Source organism: Paramisgurnus dabryanus, chromosome 3 (genome assembly GCF_030506205.2).
Source record: "Paramisgurnus dabryanus chromosome 3, PD_genome_1.1, whole genome shotgun sequence".
Classification (NCBI taxonomy): Eukaryota; Metazoa; Chordata; class Actinopteri; order Cypriniformes; family Cobitidae; genus Paramisgurnus; species Paramisgurnus dabryanus.
Genome location: NC_133339.1, coordinates 3516790 through 3544781, shown reverse-complemented (window position 1 = coordinate 3544781; position 27992 = coordinate 3516790). Strand labels below are relative to the sequence as shown.

At 38.6% G+C, this 27992-nt stretch overlaps 1 protein-coding gene across 5 annotated transcripts; it reads left to right on the top strand.

Moving 5' to 3' along the window:
- Positions 1-5163: 5163 nt before the first annotated feature.
- On the top strand, positions 5164-27814 carry pdgfab (platelet-derived growth factor alpha polypeptide b). 5 transcript variants are annotated; one of them, XM_065253005.2, is made up of 7 exons: positions 5164-5886; positions 6427-6526; positions 13403-13528; positions 14964-15154; positions 23076-23205; positions 23677-23804; positions 25605-27814. In XM_065253005.2, the coding sequence occupies exons 1-6, from the start codon at positions 5824-5826 to the stop codon at positions 23757-23759; spliced, it is 693 nt and encodes a 230-aa protein (XP_065109077.1). In that variant the 5' UTR covers positions 5164-5823; the 3' UTR covers positions 23760-23804; positions 25605-27814. The 5 variants fall into 5 exon arrangements, with proteins under 5 accessions (XP_065109077.1, XP_065109076.1, XP_065109075.1 ...); XM_065253004.2 differs by having other exon boundaries at positions 5176-5886; positions 14961-15154; positions 25608-27814; XM_065253003.2 differs by having other exon boundaries at positions 5177-5886; positions 14961-15154.
- Positions 27815-27992: the final 178 nt, after the last annotated feature.

Below are 27992 nucleotides of genomic sequence, written 5' to 3'. Positions count from 1 at the left end.
AGCATTTCTGTCAAAAGATTCTTCTAAAAATTACACACTGCACCTTTAAGCACCACCTATAAAGAATTGAGAGCAGTTAAATCACACAATATTTAATTCTGCTTTTGGTATAAGGATTGGTTTATAAACCCTTTTACAGCTCACATAATCAAATAGCCTGCGTGCGCATTTAGGCAACAGAAGTGGTGTTGTTCCCTAGTGGTTCTAACGTGTCAGAAAGTTGATCAAAAGGGTTTCCCAGCATCAAAACATCTGGTTGTTGTGTTTGGTTGCACTAATATAATATATACGTATATATGTATCTGGCCACTTTATATTTGGCCATCTGCTAACGTCTTCTATCCACTCCACTATAGGACACAGATATGGTGGCTGTGTTGAAAAAGTTGATAAAGTCTATAGTTTCGGTGTGATAGTGTCTAAGAGCAAACTGCTATTTAAAGAAGTGATTGGTTGGACTATGTAGCACAAAGTTGACGGAGGTCAGATTCCTTGGTGGAGTAAAATAATCTACCTTTGAACACGAATCATTTGATGACCTCAGTATAAACGTATGTGTTTGTGTCTGTTTTCACGTAAGGTGTTTGTGCTGCTTAGATATGCGGCGTGATATTGTGTCGGCTTCTTGCTTTTAGATCTGTCGTGTCAGCAGAAAATGTGAACACCGCACCTCCTCTGGTCTGAGCTCAAAGAGAGAGAGAATTCTTCGACTTACTGTACTCTCGTGATATTACAGTTACAGTGGATGAGTGTATCTGTCTGGAGCTTAGGTTCTGTTTTGTTTACTGGTTGCGTGGTTCATTCACATTAATGAAGTGTAAAGCTAAAAATAGTTTAACAGAGTGGTTTAATGGTAGAGAGGAGGTGCCCACCTCCCTCTGCTGTATCTCATGTGGACAGGGGAGTATTATAAACTGTCTGATTACATCCTGACTGGAACATTCTCTAGATTTATCTTCTGAATGAATGAATTTTGCAGACTGAAATTACAAAACGTCTCTGTCTGTCTGTCATCTTTTGCTCCATCTTCTGTTGTCTGTCATCTTTTGCTCTGTCTATTGACTGTCTGTCATCTTTTGCTCTGTCTATTGTCTGTCATCTTTTGCTCTATCTTCTGTTGTCTGTCATCTTTTGCTCTGTCTATTGACTGTCTGTCATATTTTGCTCTGTCTGTTTTCTGTCTGTAACCTTTTGCTCTGTCTGTTTTCTGTCTGTCATCTTTTGCTCTGTCTATTGTCTGTCATCTTTTGCTCTATCTTCTGTTGTCTGTCATCTTTTGCTCTGTCTATTGACTGTCTGTCATCTTTTGCTCTGTCTTTTTTCTGTCTGTAACCTTTTGCTCTGTCTGTTTTCTGTCTGTCATCTTTTGCTCTGTCTATTGTCTGTCATCTTTTGCTCTGTCTGTTGTCTGTCTTTCATCTTTTGCTCTGTCTGTTTTCTCTCTGTCATCTTTTGCTCTGTCTATTGTCTGTCATCTTTTGCTCTGTCTGTTGTCTGTCTTTCATCTTTTGCTCTGTCTGTTGTCTGTCTGTCATCTTTTGCTCTGTCTGTTTTCTGTCTGTAACCTTTTGCTCTGTCTGTTTTCTGTCTGTCATCTTTTGCTCTGTCTATTGTCTGTCATCTTTTGCTCTATCTTCTGTTGTCTGTCATCTTTTGCTCTGTCTATTGACTGTCTGTCATATTTTGCTCTGTCTGTTTTCTGTCTGTAACCTTTTGCTCTGTCTGTTTTCTGTCTGTCATCTTTTTCTCTGTCTATTGTCTGTCATCTTTTGCTCTATCTTCTGTTGTCTGTCATCTTTTGCTCTGTCTATTGACTGTCTGTCATCTTTTGCTCTGTCTTTTTTCTGTCTGTAACCTTTTGCTCTGTCTGTTTTCTGTCTGTCATCTTTTGCTCTGTCTATTGTCTGTCATCTTTTGCTCTGTCTGTTGTCTGTCTTTCATCTTTTGCTCTGTCTGTTTTCTCTCTGTCATCTTTTGCTCTGTCTATTGTCTGTCATCTTTTGCTCTATCTTCTGTTGTCTGTCATCTTTTGCTCTGTCTATTGACTGTCTGTCATCTTTTGCTCTGTCTGTTTTCTGTCTGTAACCTTTTGCTCTGTCTGTTTTCTGTCTGTCATCTTTTGCTCTGTCTATTGTCTGTCATCTTTTGCTCTATCTTCTGTTGTCTGTCATCTTTTGCTCTGTCTATTGACTGTCTGTCATCTTTTGCTCTGTCTGTTTTCTGTCTGTAACCTTTTGCTCTGTCTGTTTTCTGTCTGTCATCTTTTGCTCTGTCTATTGTCTGTCATCTTTTGCTCTATCTTCTGTTGTCTGTCATCTTTTGCTCTGTCTATTGACTGTCTGTCATCTTTTGCTCTGTCTGTTTTCTGTCTGTAACCTTTTGCTCTGTCTGTTTTCTGTCTGTCATCTTTTGCTCTGTCTATTGTCTGTCATCTTTTGCTCTATCTTCTGTTGTCTGTCATCTTTTGCTCTGTCTGTTGTCTGTCTGTCATCTTTTGCTCTGTCTGTTTTCTGTCTGTCTGTTATCTTTTGCTCTGTCTATCTTTTGATCTGTCTCTTTTGCTCTATGTCTGTCTTTCTGTCTGTCATGCTTTGCTCTGTCTGTCATCTTTTGCTCTGTCTGTTGTCTGTCTGTCATGTTTTGCTCTGTGTGTCTGTCATGTTTTGCTCTGTCTGTAGTCTGTCTGTCTGTCTGTCATGTTTTGCTCTGTCTGTTGTCTGTCTGTTATCTTTTGATCTGTCTGTCTGTCTGTCTGTCTGTCATCTTTTAGTCTGTCTGTTGCCTGTCTGTCTGTTATCTTTTGCTCTGTCTATCTTTTGATTTGTCTGTCTGTCTGTCTGTCTGTCTGTCTCTTTTGCTCTATGTATGTCTTTCTGTCTGTCATGCTTTGCTCTGTCTGTCTGTCATCTTTTGGTCTGTTTATTGTCTGTCTGTCTGTCATTGTCTGTCTGTCATATTTTGCTTTGTCTGTCTGTCTTTCATATTTTACTATGTCTGTTGTCTGTCTGTCTGTCATTGTCTGTTGTCTTTTGCTCTTTCTGTCTGTAATCCTTTGATCTGTCTGTTATCTTTTGCTCTGTCTGTTGTCTGTCTGTCATGTTTTGCTCTGTGTGTCTGTCATGTTTTGCTCTGTCTGTTGTCTGTCTGTCTGTCATGTTTTGCTCTGTCTGTTGTCTGTCTGTCATCTTTTGCTCTGTCGGTCTGTTTGTCTGTCATCTTTTGCTCTCTCTGTCATCTTTTGCTCTGTCCGTTGTCTGTCTGTTATCTTTTGATCTGTCTGTCTCTCTGTCATCTTTTAGTCTGTCTGTTATCTTTTGCTCTGTCTATCTTTTGATTTGTCTGTCTGTCTGTCTCTTTTGCTCTATGTATGTCTTTCTGTCTGTCATGCTTTGCTCTGTCTGTCTGTCATCTTTTGGTCTGTTTATTGTCTGTCTGTCTGTCATATTTTGCTTTGTCTGTCTGTCTTTCATATTTTACTATGTCTGTTGTCTGTCTGTCTGTCATTGTCTGTTGTCTTTTGCTCTGTCTGTCTGTAATCCTTTGATCTGTCTTTCTGCCATCTTTTGATCTGTCTGTCATATTTTGCTCTATGTCTGTCTGTCATCTTTTGCTCTGTCTTTTCTGTCTGTCTGTCATATTACGCTCTGCCTGTTTGTCATCTTTTGCTCTGTCTGTCTGTCTGTCATATTTTGCTCTGTCATATTTTGTCTGTTGCCTGTCTGTCTGTCTGTCATCTTTTGCTCTGTCTGTCATCTTTTATTATGTCTGTCTGTATGTCTGTCAGTCATCTTTTGCTGTCTGTCTGTCTGTCTGTCATCTTTTGTTCTGTCATTCTTTGCTTTGTCTGTCTGTTTGTATGTCTGTCTGTCATCCTTTGCTCTGTCTGTCTATCTCTCATCTTTTGCTCTGTCTGTCTGTCTGTCTGTCATCTTTTGCTGTCTGCCATCTTTTGCTTTGTCTTCTGTCTGGGTGTCACACTATCATTTACACTGTCTCTATCTGTTTGTCTGTCTGTGTCCGTCTGTCTGTTCTATATAATCAAAATAAGAATATACCATCGACAGTATTTCCTTTGGCTTGGTTTCAGATACCTGCACTCATGACTTTAAATACATTTTAGCTTATAATAGGCTACAGTCATTATTCACTCTTTATGTCTTGTAGGTCTGTACTTATTCTGAGCTGCTATATGGATGGTGGAAACAAACAGTCATGCACTTGTGGAACATATTGCCCAGCTTTACGGCTACTTTAACTGCATGCCAGCCTTAGTGAAAGTCTTTAATGGGTATGATGTTGTGAAGAACACAGTCTCCTGTGAAACTGCTGTGAATGGTGCGAGACAGGGGATTCCTCTCAGTTGCCAGAGCCATCACTTTTCTCCCTCGCCTTTTTCTAAATTAGATTTATTTACATACCTCTCTCAAACACAGTTGCTTTACAACAGATAAAAACTAAAGAAAATATATGCATCAGACAAAACATCAAATAGACTGTAAAGCTTTATATATACCATTTATTTATACTCAGGGCAAACTTTTTTTTAAAGCATCAGCCAAGTGAATAAATAAAAACTAAAAAGTGAATCAATGTCATGTTATCTTTAAATACTTTTTTTCAGTTTCATTCAGTTTTTGATTTCTGCTTGTTGTATTCTGCAGTTTCACACTTCCCGTTCCTCTTTCTTTCATTCTTTAACTTTCATTTCCTTTTTTCCTCCCTGTTCCTTACTCAGTTACTTTTCCAGTCACAGTCCACCAACATCTAAACAACACTGCATGAATCATGGCAGAGTGAGAAAATGTGCCCTTTTGTTTTTTCTTGTGTCATTTAGTCATAATTCTATGGAATTTAAGCTGAAATGCAATATTTCAGGAAGCGGCTCTTCTGTCCAAACACACACACACACACACACACACACACACACACACACACACACACACACACACACACACACACACATACACACACAAAAAAAAAAAAACAAGTGGCTTCTAATGACCAAGTGGACAAAATAATTAGAGATTTGACATGAAGAAAAGTATACTACAAGTTACTCTAGTATAGGCATACTTTAGTATTTAAGTTAGTAAACTATACAATTCTAATAAATCAAATAAAATAGGCTATTTTAAAATCTCACTGGGGCCAACCTGCAGAGATTTATTGGAGTTGTTATTAAATGCCCAAATGATTTTAGTCAGCTCGTGTATTGTAACACATTTGAGGGTTTTAAGGGTTAACTTTTCAACAGCAGCTCCAGCCAACCGGGTGCTCGCGCGCTGTTCGATGATTACCGGGAGCCCGAGGGGAGGTGCATATATTGCGCGCATCAGAAGAGCAGTCAGTGCGCGAAGGAGACTTCACGAGAGCGCTGCGTTATTCAAGGATACTAACCTGGGATTGTACAACCACCTTTCACTTTTCAGCTCTACACGAAGTGCACGGACAGCAAAACTTAGTTATACCATAACAGCGTTGAAAATCCATGCGCATATTTGTTAGTTGCTATAACACTATTGCGTTGGAATTATAACTTATATTGACTTGGGCAATGCAAAACGTTTGTGTATTTGGATTGTTTAGGCTTGGACAGCCATGACGACCTTTTGCAAGTTAAATCACGTGTGAGATCCAGTACAGGACGCATTGGACCAGCACCAGGTCTAGGGTTCTCCTATGTAGACTTGAGCTGGTGCGCGGGTTCGTTTAAAGGCAGATCTCTTCAAGGTATGGTTCTGGACTCCTCGCGCTCAGGAGCGACTCCAAGGCTCCTACGCTATTCATCTTTCTTACTGGGTGGAAAACTGACATTGGAAGGAGATGAGAACCTTATTCTGCTGCTTTCTGCTCCTCACTTCGCACCTCCTGCCAGCAGCTGCTGAGGTAAATATCTCACACAATCTTTTGAAGCACAGAAAGTTCTGGATTGCCATACATGTATTCATAATGTTTATTTACAAACGGGGTTTAGCAAAGTGCAATATTTAAAAATCACGTTGTTGGATCCATGTTGAAATGTTTACTGTACATAAATTTAATTGTCACACAGCTTCATGACGTCAGCTGTATTTATTTTCCAGTAATTACAACTAAAACTTATCTCAACTATGCTGTTCAAATTTTCATTAGTTTACAGTATCGTCCCAAACTGAAATACTTTCTACTCGTGTGTAACGCACATTGTGTGAACACGTGATGATAAAATTAGCTTTATTTGACTAAACTAACTGATCAAATTGTAAACACTTTGAATTCTTTATAGTGTAATAAATAACTGGATTCGCGTGAGCGCACGGATGCACCTGTGCGCGCGCGACGCTCTCACGTCACTGCGCCATAAATATATGTGCAATTACGTCATAAATCGCTTCGTAAATACCTTCATGTGTATTTAATGTTTATTTAATTTTTTTATTTTGCCAGAAGGAATTCGCAATCCCTCAAGATTTCATCGACAGACTATCGCACAGTGAAATCAACAGCATCAGCGACCTCCAGCGGCTACTGGAGGTAAATTCCCCAGGTAAAAATTCTGCTCATTGTTTTCTTGTGGACTTTGTTCAATCCTTAATCTCGTGTGCACAGTGTCACGGTTATTTACAGGTGTTTGTCCCAGTTGCTAAGTAAGTTGGTCTGAGTGTATAGCATGTATGTGACGGTATAGTCTGTAATGCGTTTTACGAACTCCCAGGAACAATTTAAAGGTAATGGTTTATGCCGGCTGACGGGTGGAGGGCCGTAAATAGTTCATTTTAGATTTTGTTTCTGTTTTTAGAGCACGTATCTAATGTCAATACTTGCGTCAAAGCCAACGGGAAGATTTGCTGCGGCCAAGTTTTCCTACACTTAAGCTGTCCGCAAATGGTTTCATTTGCCCACTATAATTTCATTTACAGGCAAATTACCGGTAATTACACAAACAAAAAACACAAGACGGTATAATTTGGGGTATGACTATAACCGGTCTGGTTTTTGTGGCGAGACCATAGGTGTGATAGGTGTACAGGGTGGACGAGTGAACATGGAAAAAGTTATGATAACCGTGTGTCATAAATGCATGCTTCTGCTGCAGTCTGGATGTGTTTGTTTTAAAGTCCTCGGGTTATTTAATGATGGAAGAGTGTCGGCGCTAACAGTAAAGTACAGGGAAATGTGGTTTACAGGAACAACGCCGAAATAGGTTTTTTTCTACTTTAGTCTGGATAATATTACAGGGATCACTAACATGAGCTGTCTCAAGACAACTTGAGCTGCTGTTTGCACAGGCACTCGTAATATATCAAACCTTAGATTTCCTTTGAAGCTTCGAATATTTGAACCACTGTAACATTTGGACTTTGGTTATTTGAACATTTGGTCTCTGAAAACGGCTATGGCTAAATGAATATGCATGTATGACTTCAACGTGGCTTCATTTGTGATATTTTCCCAACAAATATTAAATGTAAATCATGAGGTGAAACCTAATTCCCATTGCTGTCATGCAAAAACGTGATTTATAAAATAATTTAACAAAATAATTGGGTCTTTGGGTGAAATGTATATGAAGATTCACCTATATGTGCTCAAAATGAATGTCAACATTGATTTCATAGTGCTGTAGTTACTAATTATTCCTGGCGTCGACATAAATCAGACGGCTTGACAGACACGCTAAACCCAGTGAAAGATGACTGACGCCACTGATGGTGTATTTTGGATGTTTGTTGCAGTAGGCAACTGCGCTTTAAAGTAACGCAGACCGTATGAAGTCATCACATGTCAATCAAATAGAGAGAGATGTGCTTATAAAGTTTAAAATTTATTTTATTACTCTAACAAACTACAAACGATCAGAATTATCAATCATCATTCTTCTGCACGGCATCATTCTCAATTTACATGATTATCGACATCATGTTATTGTTTATGTAATTATAAACGCTTTCCTGTTTTCTGTCTGGATAGTCTTAATTTAGGAAGCAATAACGGTCTGTTGTTGCTCAGATCAGACCGCTAACCTTGTCAACTGTCCATAAGAGGAGCGCAGGAAGGATCAGATAGGTATCTCCTGCTAATGGACGCATAATTAGAGGTCAGAAAAGCAGCGACAGTGATTTAGGGAGGAAACGGTGTCTCTCTTTCAGTGAAGTCACGGCGCGTGACCTCACCGCTCACCTGGAACAGGCCGCACTTGTTCCTCGCCCCGCAGCGGCCTTTTAACTTCTATCGGTCCATCTGTCTACGCCTCCCATCGCCCCGCGCTTTCACGTCCGAAGGGAAACGGCACAGATGGAGCGTCTTTTTTGTGTCCGATGAAAGGACAGCTGTCAATCCGTGAAGGAGGCCTAATGTTCCCCTTTGTAATTCGCTCGGAGAAAGCACGGAAAGGAAAGGTGTAGCTGAAAGCTCTTCATGAGTGACATGTAAGATGAAGAGGGTTTGGGTGGCCCGGCGGTTACAGATCTGCATCGGTAATGCAAAGATTATACGTTTCGAGGCAGCAATTTACACAGTTACTGGAAGAATGCTTTCATCAGCATTGTGCAACGGCGAGGAAGGTTCATAAAACCAGGTAGCTGCTTGTAGATCGGCCCTGTTATTAAAGCACTGTAGACTAATGGGGATCAAAATCACCTGCCAAATGATACTTGATGACAAAAATGTCTGTTTTGTAGTGTTGGAAAGAGAGGAGTTAGTTGTGTTTCGTTCGTTCTTCTATTAAAGAAAACTATTATTATTAAGATGTTTCTTGTATGGGTGGCAACTGGAGAAGTTTTTAGGAATGTCACTTTTGATACAATTAGAGATGTTTATCAGCCTATATTTGAATATCGGTATCAGCACAGAAATCTATGCATCTGTGCATCCCAAAGTAGATACATATAGTACATTGCATGTGACCCTGGACCACAAAACCAGTCAGGAGGGTCAATTTTTTTAAATTGACATTTATACATCTGTAAGCTGAATAAATTAGCTTTGCATTGACTTTTTGTAAGAATAGGACAATATTTGGCTACAACTATTTAAAAATCTATATATTAATAATTTGGCTACACTTAGGCCTGGTTTCGCAGATAAGGCTTAGCTAAAGCTAGGACTAGGCCTTAGTTAAACTTAAAGTAAGATGTTTAAGCATCTTTTATAAACATTCATTAGTAAAGATGTAACTATATATCTTGAGACAGATCAATGGCACATTTTAAGATCTGTCAGTGCAAGTTATGTTCAGTTAAGACAGTCTAATCATGTGTTTTAGTCTAGGACTAACCTTAAACGGGGGGTTCAATGGTATTTCATGCATTCTGACTTATTAACACTGTTTAAGAGTTGTTTCCTCATGCTAAACATAGACAAAATGTCAAAAAAGCAGTTGGGTAAGTTACAGAGTATTTCTGTGCTGAATGCACTTCGCCAGCATTCGTACAAGTTTCGGAAAGTTTATTTCGAATACGGGTCCAGCTGACGTTTCAGGGGTTTCTATACGTATCACTTTTTTTATGGGCACTTCCCCCGGAAAACCCCGCCCACCCATCAATACACGGGAGACGCTAGAACATACAAACATCACATCACGCGACAAGCGTTGTTTAATTTCAAAACTCAACAGTGGCACGAAAGAAGAAGTGTGTTTTTGGATGTAAGGAGAAGATGGTCAGCCTTATGGAAACAATGGATATAGTTTATTATCCGGGGTAGCAGCAGAGTTTTGCGTGTGTGTTTGATGCACTGGATTTCATTGAAAAGTCCCAACCGGGTCACGAGTTGCATGCGGTAAGTAAGACTTCTGTGTTATGTTGGAAATAGGCGCGTGCATATTATATAAATGACACAAACATGTAGTGAATCATAAGTTAAACAGTGTTGTATAGTGTTGCATGACTCGTACTCGCTCCTACCGCGGTATAACTCCTCCTTCTTCATTTTTTGTACCTTATCGCAAAGAATCGGTAAAGCTAATCTTTCTTTTATAAATCTGATTAAACTAAAGACTCTTCTGCGATATAAAGGATGTCATACTACTCTATAGTTACTCCAGATTAACATCAGAAATGCAGAAACAGCTTGTGTTATGTGAGCTTTAAGCCTTGTCTGAGAAACCAGTGATGCAGTATTACTAATCATAAATAATTTTTTAAATATATTTACTTAATATCATTATGCTTTTTGGCATAAAAATCGATAATTTTGACCCATACAACGTATTGTATTGCTACAAATATACCCATGCGACTTATGACTTATGGATTTGTGGTCCATATCTTAAACAACATATACAGATTATGTTAATGCACACGAGTTGTGCGTATTCCTGTATTCAAAGTATTCAGAAGCCGAGCATAACCTTTGCGTGACCAAAATGTAGGATACTATCTGAAAATCTTTCTATCCGCCTCTGATCTCGAATTTCGTTTGCACTTGTACGCATGGAGCGACGCGTAAACGAGTAAATGATTTAGAAATGTAGTTTGGCAAAGTCACACTTTGACTGCGGTGCCTTCTTGCGCTTTTAAGTTTGTAAGAACAAAGTTCTCAAGTTTGACAGAATGACACACAGGTTCGATGTGAACATGAGATAAGGCATGTTTTGCAGGATCAAATGCTGAACTGGCTCTCGGTGCGGGTCAACGCTTAGTGTCTGAAAAACAGCTAAAAACAATGGCTTTCCATTTGGTAGGAAAGATGAGATGAACTAGAGACACAGAACAGAGGAGGGCTTTTGTTTACATGTCACTTGTGTTTCCTGCTTCAGAACTGTGTGTGGTCACGCAGTCTTTTAAGTTCAGAGAGTGTGTCTCTCTCTCTCTCTCTCTTTCTCTCTCTCTCTCTCTTTCTGCATTCCTGACGGACCCACCCTCATCGTCCCGTGCTGGGTGCAGTTCCTCTGGTACATCACATATAGTTTGATGTTTAACTAAAGTACATGCCTGATTTAACACAACTGAACAATATCAGATAAAGATTGCAAAGACTACAGTCATTACAATGTAACATACACTCTCAGAAAAATGGTCACTGGGGCACTACCCTTTATAAAGGTCCTAATATGTACTATTTAGGTACAGATGTGTATACATTTGGTACCAATATGCTTACTATTATGAAGTATTGAAGTGCAAAGGTGTACTTTTTGAAAGGGTACAGTACCACCCCAATGACAACTAGGGACCATTTTTGGACCACTTTTTATATAGCTTCTGTTTTATATTTTAGTAAATATTTAAAGTTTTAAAGGGATGGTTCACCCAAACATTTATTTAATCACTCTCAAGTTATATTATGTATACATGTCTTTGTATTGCTGAACACAAAGGAAGATATTTGTAATCAAGCAGGAAGCAGAAGCAACATTAGCTTCCATAAAAATACTATGGAAGTCAATGGTGCCCCAAAATGATTTGGTTACAGAAATTGCTCAAAATCTTTCTTTGTGTTTAGCAGGACAAATAAATTAATACAGATCAAAAACAATATGAGAGGAAGTAAGTTATGATGACAAAATTTTATTTTTTGGTTGAACTACTTTATCCCTTTAAGCACTTTGCATGGAAATTGTACATGGTGCTTGACTGACACTCGGTTATGGAACAACACAAATGAAAACCTCATTGTTAAAGTGACTAAGCATTTATATAAAGCATGAATTGTTTAAACAGCACAGAATAAGCTAAATTACTTTATATAGAAAGAATACTATGGAAGTCAATGGTGCCCCAAAATGATTTGGTTACAGAAATTGCTCAAAATCTTCCTTTGTGTTTAGCAGGACATAATACAGATCAAAAACAATATGAGAGGAAGTAAGTTATGATGACAAAATTTTATTTTTTGGTTGAACTACTTTATCCCTTTAAGCACTTTGCATGGAAATTGTACATGGTGCTTGATTGACACTCGGTTATGGAACAACACAAATGAAAACCTCATTGTTAAAGTGACTAAGCATTTATATAAAGCATGAATTGTTTAAACAGCACAGAATAAGCTAAATTACTTTATATAGAAAGAATACTATGGAAGTCAATGGTGCCCCAAAATGATTTGGTTACAGAAATTGCTTAAAATCTTCCTTTGTGTTTAGCAGAACAAAGAAATGAATACAGCTCAGTAACAGTAAACTATGATGGCAAAAATGTTATTTTTTGGTTGAACTACTGTATCCCTTTATGCTTTTAAGCTTTTTTAAAGCACTTTGCATGGAAATTGTTTATTGTACTTGACTCGACACTCGGTTATGGAACAACACAAATGAAAACCTCATTGTTTAAGTGACTAAGCTTTTATATGAAGCATGAATTGGTTAAACAGCACAGAATAAGCTAAATGACTTTATATTTAAAGAATACTATCGAAGTCAATAGTGCCCCAAAATGATTTGGTTACAAAAACTGCTCAAAATCTTCATTTGTGTTTAGCAGGATAAAGATATTTATACAACTCAGTAACCATATCAGAGTAAGTAAGCTATGATGCCAAAATTGTATTTTTTGTAATTGTAACTACTGTATCCCTTTAAGCACTTTGCATGGAAATTGTACATGGTGCTTGATTGACACTCGGTTATGGAACAACACAAATGAAAACCTCATTGTTAAAGTGACTAAGCATTTATATAAAGCATGAATTGTTTAAACAGCACAGAATAAGCTAAATTACTTTATATAGAAAGAATACTATGGAAGTCAATGGTGCCCCAAAATGATTTGGTTACAAAAACTGCTCAAAATCTTCATTTGTGTTTAGCAGGATAAAGATATTTATACATCTCAGTAACAATATCAGAGTAAGTAAGCTATGATGGCAAAATTAAATTTTTTGGTTGAACTACTGTATCCCTTTAAGCACTTTGCATGGATTTTTGTACTTTGACTTGACTGACACTCTGTTATGGAACAACACAAATGAAAACTTCATTGTTAAAGTGACTAAGTTTTTATATGAAGCATGAATTGGTTTAACAGCACATAATAAGTGAAGTGACTTTATATAGAAGCTACTTGCATCCCCGCCTCCTCTTTAAACAGTAAGGAACACTCGGTCTTACTCATCCACGCCAGTGGCGAAAACCTTTCCAGAGGTTGTTAGAAGTTCACATTTATGTCAGCCGTACACAAGACATAAATACAAACTCGGGTAACCATAACCATGACGTAGTTCCTTCAGAAATCCATTATGGTGAGTTTCCAATTAAGCGCCTGCATAAAGCGTCCATTGTTGGTTGACAAATGAGTTGCTGAATACCCCTAAAGAAGGAAATTATATCATGCTTTGGTGTAGCACCCGTCTCTATATGCTGCGGGGCACCTACTGAAAAGTTTGAATAGCCTCATTGTGAATTCATCTTGGGTTATAAAGGGAAAGCAGGATTTGTTGAGTAACATTAAAGTAATCAGGATAACCTTTTTGTTTCAACAAGGTCCTGGAAATGAGGTGATTGAGGAGGTCAAACACAGGCACCGTCAGAAGAACCATCACCCATCTCACCCTGCTTCCTCGGATTTAAAGAGTCTCCAAATGTCCCACAGACGAAAGAGGAGCATTGGTAAGAGACTTTACATTACATAATTAGTCTATTTCGGGTATATATTTTAGAAGACGCTTCGTTACTTTATCATACATGAGAGCATTTCGATAGCTAGAGCCAGGAAATTCCAAACATTCAGAATTCATGTCACGGCCCGTCGAGCTAAACACAGTTCAGACTGACATCCACTCTTCCTTCCCTTTCACATCAGTCATGGCACTCAGCGGCGCGTCTTTGTGTGCCGGGATATTTCAGCCCCTCCGTGCCCACCGATCACTCGAGCACAAACAGAAATCGCTTCAGGCCTCAGAATAGCTGTGTGCTGTTTTTGTGTCGCTCTGAACCCCGGGATCGAACTCGGGATCTCGGCACTGCGGTCGCTCTTATTTTTGGCTGGGTAAATACAGAGGCTCGCAGATATTAAAAACCCTCTTTAATATTCGTGACTCAGGCCGTTTTTAAGAGCCTTTTGGTTTGGTTGGGTGGGATCCGTTACAGAAAAGCATGCAAACAGAGCACCTGTGTTGGATTATATAACTACCCAAAATAAACTTTATATATAAAATATAAAAAGTACTGTGGCAGTACTGTAGTACAGTAATAGTATGGTGATGCCATACAAACGGTGCGATTATCAAATTTGCAAAGCGTTGCATTTACATAGCAGTCCAAATTATTTAAAGATTACTTAATACCCATCCGAAAAACCATGGTAGTACTATAGTACTTTTGGTACTAATGACGAAATGAAACAAAATGTATGTTGAATCTTGTATATATACACTCGCCTAAAGGATTATTAGGAACACCATACTAATACTGTGTTTGACCCCCTTTCGTCTTCAGAACTGCCTACGTGGCATGAATTCAACAAGGTGCTGAAAACATTCCTTATAAATGTTGGCCCATATTGATAGGATAGCATCTTGCAGTTGATGGAGATTTGTGGGATGCACAGCCAGGGTATGAAGCTCCCATTCCACCACATCCCAAAGATGCTCTATTGGTTGAGATCTGGTGACTGTGGGGGCCATTTTAGTACAGTGAACTCATGTTCAAGAAACCAATTTGAAATGATTCGAGCTTTGTGACATGGTGCATTATCCTGCTGGAAGTATCCATCAGAGGATGGGTACATGGTGGTCATAAAGGGATGGACATGGTCAGAAACAATGCTCAGGTAGACTGTGGCATTTAAATGATGCCCAATTGGCACTAAGGGGCCTAAATGTGCCAAGAAAACATCCCCCACACCATTACACCATTGCATTAATAAGAAATTGAATTATTAGGTGTTCCTAATAATCCTTTAGGTGAGTGTATTTCATTGTGTTATGCTCCAGTTCATTATTATAGGAATCAACACAATCTTTACATTTTAGTATAAATGAATATGCTAATAAGTATATATATGTATTAATTTATTTGTGCACACATCTGTTATGCGCAGCAGTAGAGGAGGCGGTGCCAGCCATGTGCAAGACAAGGACAGTGATCTACGAGATCCCTCGCAGTCAAGTGGATCCCACGGCTGCAAACTTCCTAATATGGCCTCCTTGCGTGGAGGTGAAACGCTGTACTGGCTGCTGCAACACCGGCAACATGCGCTGTCACCCGTCCAAAAAACACCACCGTACTGTCAAGGTAAAGTATGCATCCTGCACCGTCTTTACGGGTACAAAAACCGAGATTAAAGCACAGTGTTTACACAAACTTTGTGTACAATAAGCAGTTCTCTTTATTAAGGTATGGACTATATCAACGATATGGACTATGAATCTAGAAAGAGCCAATTATTACCAGATGCAAATATAAATGCAAATGGAAAAATGACCCATGCAGTGTGTACTGTGAGTCATGTAAAGACGCATACTGTACGTGCAGACATACATTTGGCAAAACCATCTCAGCCAAGTGGTAAAAACTGCTCACAGTGATACGCTGGCAAAGATATAGAAACTGGTGCCACACCCACTTCAAAACCACACCTTTTTATAAATAATTTTATTGCATATAATCCTCATACTCAAGTGAGGCAGTGTCAATACTACAGTCAGGTGCATTGCATTGTGGGATACGGCTTTCCATGCAAGTATCACTGATCTTGGAAAAGTCATGTTTTATATATTTGCTTTATACATAAATACCGGGAGACAACCACACACGGTCATCACCGTGCTGCTTGTTTCTGACCCCTACCATGGAGAGCTACATATTTACTTCCTTATTTATTTCTTCATTTATTTATATTTCCTGATCTTCTGAATTCAGTGTATTGTATAGCTCAATCCCCTCTTTCCACATAAAATGAATAAAAATGTTAGTCTTGTGTGTTTTTCCAGCACAGACAGACAGGGATACAGGGATAGACAAGAATATGTGTGTTTCTTTCCAGCGATGGCGGTGTAGTGTATATTCGAGCAAATAGTCTTAAGAGATTTATTTACCCTGCCCAGTTTTCCTTCTCATCCTAAAAAAGGAGCAGACCTGGACAGGCCGCTGCTGTTCAGAGATGCTGTAGAAAAACACAGACTGTAAATAGGCGAAATGTGGATGTGTGTGTGTGTGTGTGTCTGGTGTACTTTGGTTCATTGCAGTGATAAGCTTGTTCAAAGGAGACACTGTTGGGTGTGGATCATGACAGGGGATAATGAGACTACTAACACTTACTGGAGTTAACCTTCTCTTCCTCTCTCTCTCTCTTTGCTCAGCATGTTGCCTTATGTTTTTCTCTATTGCACTTCTTGTGCTTTTATCTTTCTTTATGTTTTTGTTGGCATTTAGTCAATACCTGTCTCTGTCTCTCGCTCAGCATGTTTCTTTGATGGATTCTTGTGCACTTTTCAGGCAGGTCGGTTCATCTTGGTAAAGCCTCCGGGCAGCTATTTTTTAGTCGTGCACGTACAGCTCCTTTCTACTTCATCATCATATTAACCAAAACATTTAATAAATCAATGCAAAAAGACTAGGGGAGGTGTACAGCTTTGTGAATGATATTGATGAAGCCTATTGATGAATATCAGTCATGTGATTTTTTTACGTCATTCCAGTTGCCTGCCGCCATCTTGAGTAAGCTACTGAAAAGCATTGGCTAGCTTGCTACGATTTACGGATTTCTTATCTTTTACGGTCTATGATTTTACGGATACGGGAAATGGCCACTGAAGACAACATTTCGCACCTCGACTGTCATGAAAAGAAACGCTACTTTAATAAAATATTTTGGTTAGGGTGTGATGCCTACTCCATCCCTGATGCCCAACTTTTGTTCATATATCATATCTAATGCGTATCAACTATTACACTGAGCTGTGTAAAATGAATGTATACAATGTTAGCTACGAGTCCATGAATTGTAGCCAGGCACAGCTGTGATCTATGCTCGCCGTCTCCCCTTGTCTTTAGCAAACCAAAACATTTTATTTTCGACAAGCTATTTGTTTCCGAGATCGGTTTAGCCGCTAGCCAGACCGATAAATAAATACAGACCAGACGTTCACTTCGGTTCATGCGCGTAACTGAGAGAACACCCATGCGTCTGATGAAGTTGTCTATAGAGAGGTGTGCATCACCTCCTACTCGTTCACCTCATCTCCCCTTCTCTCTCTCTCGATCTCGCCTGATGTACAGTACTGATGGTTTTCCCAGAACTCGAATACTCTCACACATGCAAACATAATCACGCAGTACTACAACAACAGGTGCTGCTCCAGATTGCTGTGGGCAGGGGAAAAAGTTGGACCGCGGACAGTATAAACTCATGTTACAGTAAAGAGATTCGAAGCTGCCGTGTGTGAGAAAGACCACATTTTAAACTTCTGTTCACTTCTTAGTCGAAGGAGAAAAGGGGTTTTCTTGAAATTAAGTTCAGACGTACTTGTCTGCATCGCAAACTTGGCTGCAAAAAATGGGTTGTAAACAACCATTCATGTTTATGTATTTATTTTTAGAGAACTGGCCTGCCCTGATTAACCCCAATGTGAACTTTGCTAGAATGCATGGATTATCCAGTCACAACAGAGATCATTTACATATTAAAGTCTTAAAGGTATAGTAGCAGACATAGCACGTTTAATTCTAATGCTATGTACGCACCAAATGCGGGGCATCACGTTACTCACTCTAGATTACTAACAGGATTTAACTTTCTGTCATGCAAATTTTTCGCTTGAGTTGAATATTTTCAACTTGGGCGAAGACGCGTTTGAGGCGAATGGTGCATGTTTTCGCGGCAAACGCACCGCCCATATTGCATGATTTGCATCGCCCCACGCAAGGACGCATCTGATCATGCCTTTGCATTGACTTTGTATGTAATCTACTTGGGCAAATCGTTGAACACACGTCTGGTGTGAACCCACAGTAAGAAGGCGTGTACACCAAACCGCCTAATTTCGGCTAATACAGCGACTTTAGACTCTTCCCAGCTTTTTTCAGCTGAGCGCTTTGGTTGCTATACTTCTGCTTGAACGATGCACCGGTTGGTTGTTGTGATATTTGTCCCACCCCTTCTCCACTGTGATTGGATGGCAGAGTGAGAATGACATTGACGAGCTGAACGTTTCAACCAAAAAACACTTTTTAACTCTCGGCGCTGAGCGCGGAAAAAACGGTGAGTGCCGCACTCGGCACAGACAAAACTCACCAGCTGCTGGCACTTTTGAAAAGTGTAGTTCTTCGCCTTGGTGTGCTGGTTCAAAAAACTACAAATGTTAGTTTTAGGATTTAATTGCAAAATGATAATGCTACTTAGATGTGACCCTAACCCCACAAAACCAGTCATACGATTCCCTTTTTTAATTTATAGATAAGCGTTCCATTATGATTTGTTAGGATAGGACAATATTTGGCCCAGATACAAGTACTCGAAAATCTGGAATCTGTGCAAAAAAAAATCAAAGTTTTGTGGTCCAGGGTGACAAATCTCCAAGTTAGCCCTTGAATTCTATATAGTTTAACCAAAAATGAAATGTATTTAATGGTTATGTAAACGTCTGTGTTGCTTTTTATTTAAAGCGATTTATAAACATTGATTCGGTTTAGATCTGAATAAACATATGAAGTGGTTTGCTGAGAGCATTAGATCTTTCTATCTCCGGCCCAGGTGGAAAAGTTGGTCAACTTGAACAATGAACAAGGCAGCTGTGGTTTCCTAGGAATATCTAGATAAGTCACTTCATTGGCAGCAGAGAGCGTGCGAGTGTTGTTTATTTAACTTTCATCGCTGGTAATCGGACTGCTACACGTACTAAATCAGGCACACCACTGTTGACTGGGAATGAAGAGACTAACTGAGGATATTCCCGATTCGGAATGTTTGTGGTCGCTATTAAAACAATTCCACACGGGTGCCTGTCATGTGGTTTAAATAGCAAGTGTTTATGTGTTTGGATGATCCGGGTTTGGATTTCTTCTTTAGAGGTTGATACGAAGGGAAATTAGACATGGTTTATATTGGCACTGGAAGCCAGATGGTTTTTTTAAGAGTGTGGTTTTGGGGCACTGAAGACCCTCAAGTGGCCCCGGCTAGTGAGGACACGGGGCCCAACTATGACGCAAACGTTGAGGAAACATAAATAGTGCTGAATCGAATTAATGTGGACTCAAAGATATTAAAGTTGTATTAAAGGGATAGTTTACCTAAAAAATACAATTCTGTCATCATTTACTCATCCTTACACTGCAAAAAAATGACTTTCTTACTTAGTGTTTTTGTCTTGTTTTCATTAAAAATAAAAAAAAATCTTAAATTAAGTTGCATTTTCTTGATGAGCAAACTGAACTAGGAAAATAAGTCCTTTTTAGACAAAAAATATCAAATTTATATATAATTTAAGCGAATTTGTGCCTAAAACAGGCCAAAAAAATCTGCCAATTGAATAAGATTTTTTTTTATTGATTTAAGTGTTTATGAAAAACTTAAAGTTATTTCTTAGTCCATTGGCAGATTTTTGCTTTGTTTTAAGCACTAATTTACTTAAAGTTTATATTTTTTGTCTAAAAACTAGACTTATTTTCCTGAGTCATTTTGCTCATCAAGAAAATACATCTTAATTTAAGAATTTTTTGATATTTCTACTGAAAACAAGAAAAAAATACTAATTTTTTGCAGTGTATGTTGTTTTAAACCTGTACATTGCAAAAAAATTATTTTCCAAGAAAAACTTTCTTAGTATTTTTGTCTTGTTTTCAGTAAAAATATCAAAAAATTCTTAAATTAATATTGAAGCTTTTTATTGATGAGCAAAACGACCCAAGAAAATAAGTCTAGTTTTTAGACCAAATTTAATATAAAATTTAAGTGATTTTGTGCATAAAACAAGCAAAACAAATCTGCCAATGGGGTAAGCAAAAAAACACTAAATTCAAGAAAAATTTGCTTACCCCATTGGCAGATTTTTTTGCTTGTTTTATGCACAAAATCACTTAAATTTGAAATTTTTGGTCTAAAAACTAGACTTATTTTTCTAGGTCATTTTGCTTATCAAGAAAAAGCATCTTCATTTAAGAATTTTTTGATATTTTTACTGAAATCAAGACAAAAATGCTACAAATATTTTTCTTGAAAATCATTTTTGCAGTGTATGATTTTCTTTTTTCTGATAAACACAAAAGATGATATTTTGATAAATGATGGTAAGCACACAGCTAATTATAACCACTGACTTCCATAGTAGGAAAAACAAATATGGTGGAATTCAATGGGTACAGTCAACTGTGTGCTTAACATCATTTATCAAAATATCTTCTTCATCATTTATCAAAATATCTTCATCATCATTTATTACAATACTTCCATAATATTTGTTTTCCTACTATGGAAGTCAATGGTTGAAGTAAATGCAGAAATTGCTTATTTATGTAGATTTAGATGAAGCTTTCTTTGAGAACTTAATTGTTTGCATCCTGCATTTCTCGCTTTCCACCCCTGCATGTTTGTTTTTCTTAGCATGTGGTGAACTGTAATTGTCGTCATATCTATACTTTTGTGAAGTTTTTTTCTATCTTCTGAGATTTGCTGCTGGTGTTTGGGGACATTTTTAAAGGGCCATGACAGAAAGCAGGCAGATTAGATTTTTCTTGTGATCTCTGTGTAATTGTCCGGGTGCTGTTGTGTAAGTACATGCGTTTCACAACAGAGATTTTGCTCGTCCTATGATGGTAATTCTAGACATGCAGGTCATGAGATAAAAGTTCCCTTATTTTTCCCTCCTCCCTGCATCTTTCAGCTCTTATTGTCACTCGCTGAATAAGAACACTTGCTCCCCACACCCCTTTTTCTTTTCAGGTTGCCCCACCAGTCATCTGCCATTGAACCTTGCGTTTGCGTGTTTCCCTCTGCATTTTGTTGTCGAATTTACCCACTGACAGATGTGCAGCAAAACTCACTCACGGTCAATTTCTATTGTGCTCATGCTAATTACCCATGATGCACCTCTGTGTTTTTTTTCTTCGGCATTCTCACCCTTTCTTCTTCTGCTTTTTGCGGGGAAATCCCAGTGCCAATTATCTCAACCTCGGACAATAGTCCTCACAGTGCACGGGGCGAGCGAGAGGGGGTTGGGGTGGATTTCTAGAGGTCCGCTCTCTCTCTCTCTGTGTGTGTGTGTGTTATGGGGAGTTGGATCAGATGTCACGCCATAGCGCTGGGATTTTGCAGGGCTTTCGTTGCAGCGTAAAGCACAGTGGTTTCTACTAAATAGGACTCGGAGGAGCTCCTAAAGAAACATGGGGCTTTTTATAAAGCCTATTTGAGTGAAAGCATTTGTGAGGTTCGAAAAGCAGCAATAGCAAAGATTAAATTGAATTTCATTAGAAATGTTGGGGTGGGGGCAGAAACGCATGCTGCAGAGGAATCTAGGGGTTCTTCTTTCATATTATGACCCTACGATGAACCTCCACCCCCATCCTTCTCAAGACCATCAGAGTCTGTCTCACCCTTCATCCTCGGTGGCAAGACATTCTTGCATGCCATGGGCTGCTTTAGTCTCGTCTCTGTAAATATAACCAAGCGCAAGAATGTCCGAGAGGGGGGGAGAGCCGGGCAGCCGAACAGAGGTATAAACCAGTAACGGGGATGACAGGGTGGACGGAGGACACAAACAGGCCGACTTTGCTTTCTCTTCCTCTTCCCACCTTTATTGTGACACTGTGACATAATGCTAAATCAATATTTGCCCTTGTAGAGAGGCTTTATTTGCTTTTTAAAGTTTGTGATTGTGTCTGCTATGGGCGTGTATCACATCCACATGGCATCCATTGATTTGGAAAGGAAACTTTGCGTCTGTATCATAGTAGCGGTAAACATTCATCAGGTGCCCAATGGCAATCGGAAGGAAGAAAGTCCACGGTATTCATCTGTGTGTTCATTAATCCGTCTTTATGAGGGCAGGTCGGGAAGATTCAGAGCTGGTTTATTCCAGATCTCTTCCTCTGTATGGCAGTTGGGATAATAATTCGTTCCAATGGGGCAGACAACTTTCCACCACATGTTTGAGCTTCAGTAACACACAAGACTTTCCAACCCCACCTTCACTTAGTTAATTTGTATGTCTGGAAGGTGTAGGCCTAACCTCGTCTCACATTTAGCCTAGTTAACTTTGTGTGTGAATGCCAGAATTGTAAAAATAATGGTGCTTCACAATGCCATAGAAAAAACTTTTTAGACTGTATGGTTCCATAAAACACCTTTAACATCTAAAAAAATTCTGTTTCTAATTTTGTTTATGTTTATATTTTTGTCAGTAAGTGTTTTATTTAGATATTTTATTTATTAAAATTGTATAATTTAATTTTAATTGAATTTTTTTTAAATTAACTTTCGAACCCCTTTGCAATTCCCCCACGAACCACCAGGGGTCCACCAACTAACCCTGTGCTAAACCAACCCATTCTCATGATGTACGTCTAAAAAAAAGTTGTGCAATGCTAACGCATAAGTCTTTTTGTGTCGTTTTATGTATTGATTTTTGTATTTTTTTAAACCATTATCGCATGAGTTTGGGGTTAGATTTGGGATTTGCTTTAGGATGTGATTTTTCTCCATTTTTCTGTCTATTTTTAAACGATGGTCGCTTGGAGTTAGAATTGGAAAAAAAACAGAAAAAAAAAGAAACCAAAACATAAAACGTCTCGAAAAAATACAGCGTATTAAGTATTGCTGGGCAAAGATTAATCGCGATTACCGCAAAATAATCGCACACAAAATAAAAGTGATTTTTTATATTTATTTATTTTTAATTTATATTTGTATATACTCTATATATATATATCAATTTTTTAATTTATATATATAATATAAATTATAAAATGAATATACAATACACACACACACATATTATGCAAAAATGCACTTTTATTTTGTATGCGATTAATCGCAATTAATCTTTGCCCAGCACTAGTAAATGGGAAGGACTTGCGTATCATACGCATGCAAAATTTTGGCATATGTATTGCACGACTTCTCACACTGCGTGCTATTTATGAGCAAATCATGAGAATGGGCTGGCTGAACAAACACATGGCAGGCGGAATAACAACTTGTTCCCTTTCTCTCTTCCTCCAGGTGGCAAAGGTAGAGTTTGCATCCCGTAAAAAAGCAAAATTGAAGGAGGTGCTCGTCCGGTTAGAGGATCACCTTGAATGCGTGTGCACGTCCCAGCATCATGTGACAGAGCATGTGGAATCAGACACAGGTATGTCTCATACAACACGTACACACAGAATGGCATGAATGAATACAGTATGTTATTCTGGAGTGTGCTTTCACTGGCCTGTTTTGCTGCCGCCAAAGGCAAACACACCTGTCGGCCAGTCCACTGTTGCCCACGTCAGCGCTCGCATGTGCTTACGTTTTACTTTGTTGTCCATGTCGAAGGAATGATGCAATTGGGTGAATAAAAAAGCCCACAGGTGTGCCTCTCCTTGTTTGAATGGGTTAAAGTGTGCGTCCTTCAGGGTCAACAAGTTTCTGGTCCCGTGTTATACAACCACGTGCTGAGATAAAAGCGTTGGAAACTCATAAGACTCAAATATTTATGAAGTGCAATTACAGTCTGCTTTGCACCTTTCAGAGGCCATAAATTCTTTCTTTTTCTTTTTTCTTTCCACTGAACAACACTCCGTCTATCATCCGCTTGCACCCTTCCCCAAATCTGTGTTTCCAGGCCCACGCACAGTTAAAAAAGGTAAAAAACGGAAACACAGTAAGCAAGCAATGGCGCCACAGATGAACAAGGACGTTCAATAAAAAGTAAATGTTTCCTAACACTCAGAGGACCAAAATATCCTGCAGGTAGGACAGCCGCAGGAAAAAACCCTTCTCTTTCGTAACCAATCACTAAAGAGAGAATTTTCCAATCAAAATCACACAACACTAAATAAGAGCAACTTGTGTTTTCACTTTGCTGCATGTGTCACGGGTTTGTTTGTTTGCTGAAATCAATCAATATATAATCATGTGTATAAATAGCTCTGTTCCAAAATCTAGTTAGCAGCCTAACTTAAATATAATCTAATAAATGACCAAATGCTCTTAAAGCGCTAGGATGCTAGCATAGCGTGTAAGCATGCTAGGTGTTAACATGTTGATAGTGCAAGCTATTAGCATAAAATTCACAGAAATGCTCTTAAGTGTTAGGATGATGGCAAAGTGTGTTAGCATGCTAGGTGTTAACATGGTGATAGTGCAAACTATTAGCATAAAATTCACAGAAATGCTCCTGAAGTGCTAGGATGCTAACATAGCGTGTTAGCATACTAGGTGTTAACATGGTGATAGTGCAAGCTATTAGCATAAAATTCACAGAAATGCTCCTGAAGTGCTAGGATGCTAACATAGCATGTTAGTATTGTAGGTGTTAACATGGTAATAGTGCAAGCTATTAGCATAAACTTCACAGAAATGCTCTTGAAGTGTTATGATGTTAGCATAACATGTTAGCATACTAGGTGTTAACATGGTGAAAGTGCAAGCTATTAGCATAAAATTCACATAAATGCTCTTGAAGTGTTATGATGTTAGCATGGCATGTTAGCATACTAGGTGTTAACATGGTGAAAGTGCAAGCTATTAGCATAAAATTCACATAAATGCTCTTGAAGTGTTATGATGTTAGCATGGCATGTTAGCATACTAGGTGTTAACATGGTGAAAGTGCAAGCTATTAGCATAAACTTCACATAAATGCTCTTAAAGTGTTATGATTCTAGCATAGCGTGTTAGCATGCTAGGTGTAACATGCTGATAGTGCAAGCTATTAGTATAAAAATCACAGAAATTTCTTAAATTGCTAGGATGATGACATAGCGTATTAGCATGCTAGGTGTTAACATGGCGATAGTTCAAGCTATTAGCATAAACTTCACAGAAATGCTCTTGAAGTGTTATGATGTTAGCATAACATGTTAGCATACTAGGTGTTAACATGGTGAAAGTGCAAGCTATTAGCATAAAATTCACAGAAATGCTCATGAAGTGCTAGGATACTAGCATAACGTGTTAGCATGCTAGGTGTTAACATGTTGACAGTGCAAGCTATTAGCATAAAGGTCACAGAAATGCTCCTGAAGTGCTAGGATGTTAGCACAGCGTGTTAGCATACTAGGTGTTAACATGGTGATAGTGCAAGCTATTACCATAAAATTCACAGAAATGCTCTTGAAGTGTTATGATGTTAGCATAGGGTGTTAGCATACTAGTTGTTAACATGCTGATACTGCAAGCTATTAGCATTAAATTCACAATGCATTCTGTACCAACAGTGTGCCTATAATATCTTAAAATGCTGTCCATTTTTAGGCAGTACACTAAGTTTTGGAACGGAGCCTGTGTTTTGTTTATAATTTTGAATGTTTGTGTAAGTAAAAATATATGTGGATGGTTTGTTGAACTTAATCACAAAAATTGTGACTTTCACATCACTCGTTCTTTCTGAAATGTGCACAGACTTTGTCCAGTAATAAAATCACTGTGTGGTGGATGTGCATTGCTCAAGCACAAATCGCATGTCTTACTAAAGAAAATCACTTTGACAGATTTCACAGAGAAGCTATCTGGAATGCTACCAATCATCTTTTCTTTCTTTCCCTCCAGTAGATATGAGGTGAAACCGTAATAAACGCCGATCGAAGGACATCAGTGGCTACGAACCGCTCCGTCACACCTGAGACTTTGACCTCTGACCCATCTCTGTTATATAAAGATACTGTATCCAGAGGAACTTCAAAAATGGCAAAAACAACACCAAAGGTGCTTTCTACTCCTGCTAGGATGTACTCTGTCAAACACTGAAGACGGCAAGATATGTATTCAGTTAATTATTAAGTGGTCACACACTGGGCAGAAACGATGAAACTGACAAGCAAGACATTTGTATCGTTTCTTTGTCGTTCACGCGAGAATCTCTTAAAGGTCAAAGATGTAAATGAAGAGGAGCCTGTTGAAGAACACTACGTTTTTTAAAAACCGTGATCCACACTCTCGGGCTCGGATCCACTCGAGTGGGACTACAGATGATCTCGAGGAATGGATTCTATGAACTCGAGGAAAGAGGAAAAACGCATAAAGGGATGTTTGGACAAAGCACAAATGTTGTCATATAATCTTGCTAAACAGAATACGCTATTATCTGCGGATCTACATCCCTCCGTTAGCCCTCCTGGGTCCAGAACATTAAGTTTGACTGCCTGTCCATGAATAAAGAAAGACTTGAGTATATACAGTACAGAAGGCGAAGTGTAATGCAGTACCAGAATAAAGTATTTATGTATGTGATCTCTATCTCACCCTCTCATAACCTCTCTGTCTCTATGTCCAGTGTAAGAAGGACTCCTCCTCTTCGATGTACGTAAAAGCATTATCAGTACCATTTTCTCAAAATTTCAGCTTTATTGTTGCATTTTTTACAGCATGTCACAAAACTATCTTTTTGTCTGTGTAAGACGGTTATGGAAAGATGCTTTATTTTTGTTAAAATATATTTATAATGTGTACGTAGAAACAAGCAGGAAGTATGTTTATGTATATTTTTATTAATTGTGGTGTAATGGTGCTTAACTCTTTCCCCGCCATTGACGAGTTATCTCGTCAATTAAGAGAAAACGCTTCCCTGCCAATGACGAGTTTTTACGCCAATCCATATTTCTGCTATTATCCACTAGGTGGCGCTTCTACCCAACTTATAAAACACTGAAGCATCCACGGATCAAAACATTTTTGATTAGATTTTTTTTTTAAGCAGACGTTCTGTTTTTTTCATTTGAAATATTGTATGTTTATATATTTAAAGAAGAACATTTTCTGGAAGGCATTAAACTTTTGTGGAAATCATAAAAAATTCTGGCACAGGCTGGCAACTTTTTTTTTTAAAGATGCTGGCGGGGAAAGAGTTAATGTGATTTGCCTGAAGAGGACATGTTCCTGAATCAACATCCTTGTTGGTCGTCCCACGACATTTCTATCAACCAATCAGATTGTGCAGATGTACAGTAGGTTAGCGATGTTCTTGTCAACCTGATTTATTTCTCTGATTTTTAGAGGTCACAAGGTTGAGGTTATAAAGACTCGTGATTTGTGCTGTGATTGTTTGATGGGAATGTTGTATAAGGAGCAACAATCAGGAGTATGACTTGGCTAAAAGTTATTGTACATGTCATGGTTGCAAGGAACGGGAAGGAATGCATGGTCTTGACCTTGATGCTAAAGAGATGCTACACAGCAGGGCTAGTCTGTCTGGATCCTGGAGGCTTGCTGTCCCTAAAGAGTTTAGCTCCAACTCTAAACCAATGCACCTGAAGAAGCGAATCAAAGACCTTGTCCCAAATGGTGCCCTAAACACTCACAACCTTCCTAGAAGTCGGCACTTTAATGACGTAAAGTCTGCTGTGAAGCTTGCAAAAGTGCAGGCTCTGGAAAAAAGTGACCAATATGACCAAAAATGGGGTGCCCATGAGCTCCCCTTTGAAGCCTAAAATGACAAATGGGACACCCTATGTGGACTCACTCGTCCACTTGAAGTGCGCCATTTGGGGTGTAGCCAAAGTTGAGATTGACAGGCAGGTGTGTTGGGTTGTTACTAAACTCTGGGACATTGGCCATTCAGGACTGGACTTGACTTGCCCTCCTGTATAGTATCTGCAGTATGGCCATTGTAGTAAGTACTAAAGGGACCATCTGTCACATTGTTGGTTCATTATTTTCTATTACTCACAATAACCTGCATACACACAGACAACGCAACTAGACAGTAAACAATTTCCTTACGTATAAAGCTATGTAACAAATAAAAAGATCTGACAAATGAAGAGTTCGTTGTATCATGTTCTTACACAAGACACCAAAACAAGTATCACAATGGACAAACACTATAGTATTCACACTACTATTGCACATGAAAGATTTTTTTTACTGTAAGCAGCTAATTTTGTTTTCTATCACTTTTTAAATTTTAAAGATACTAGTACAGCATTTAAACATAAACGT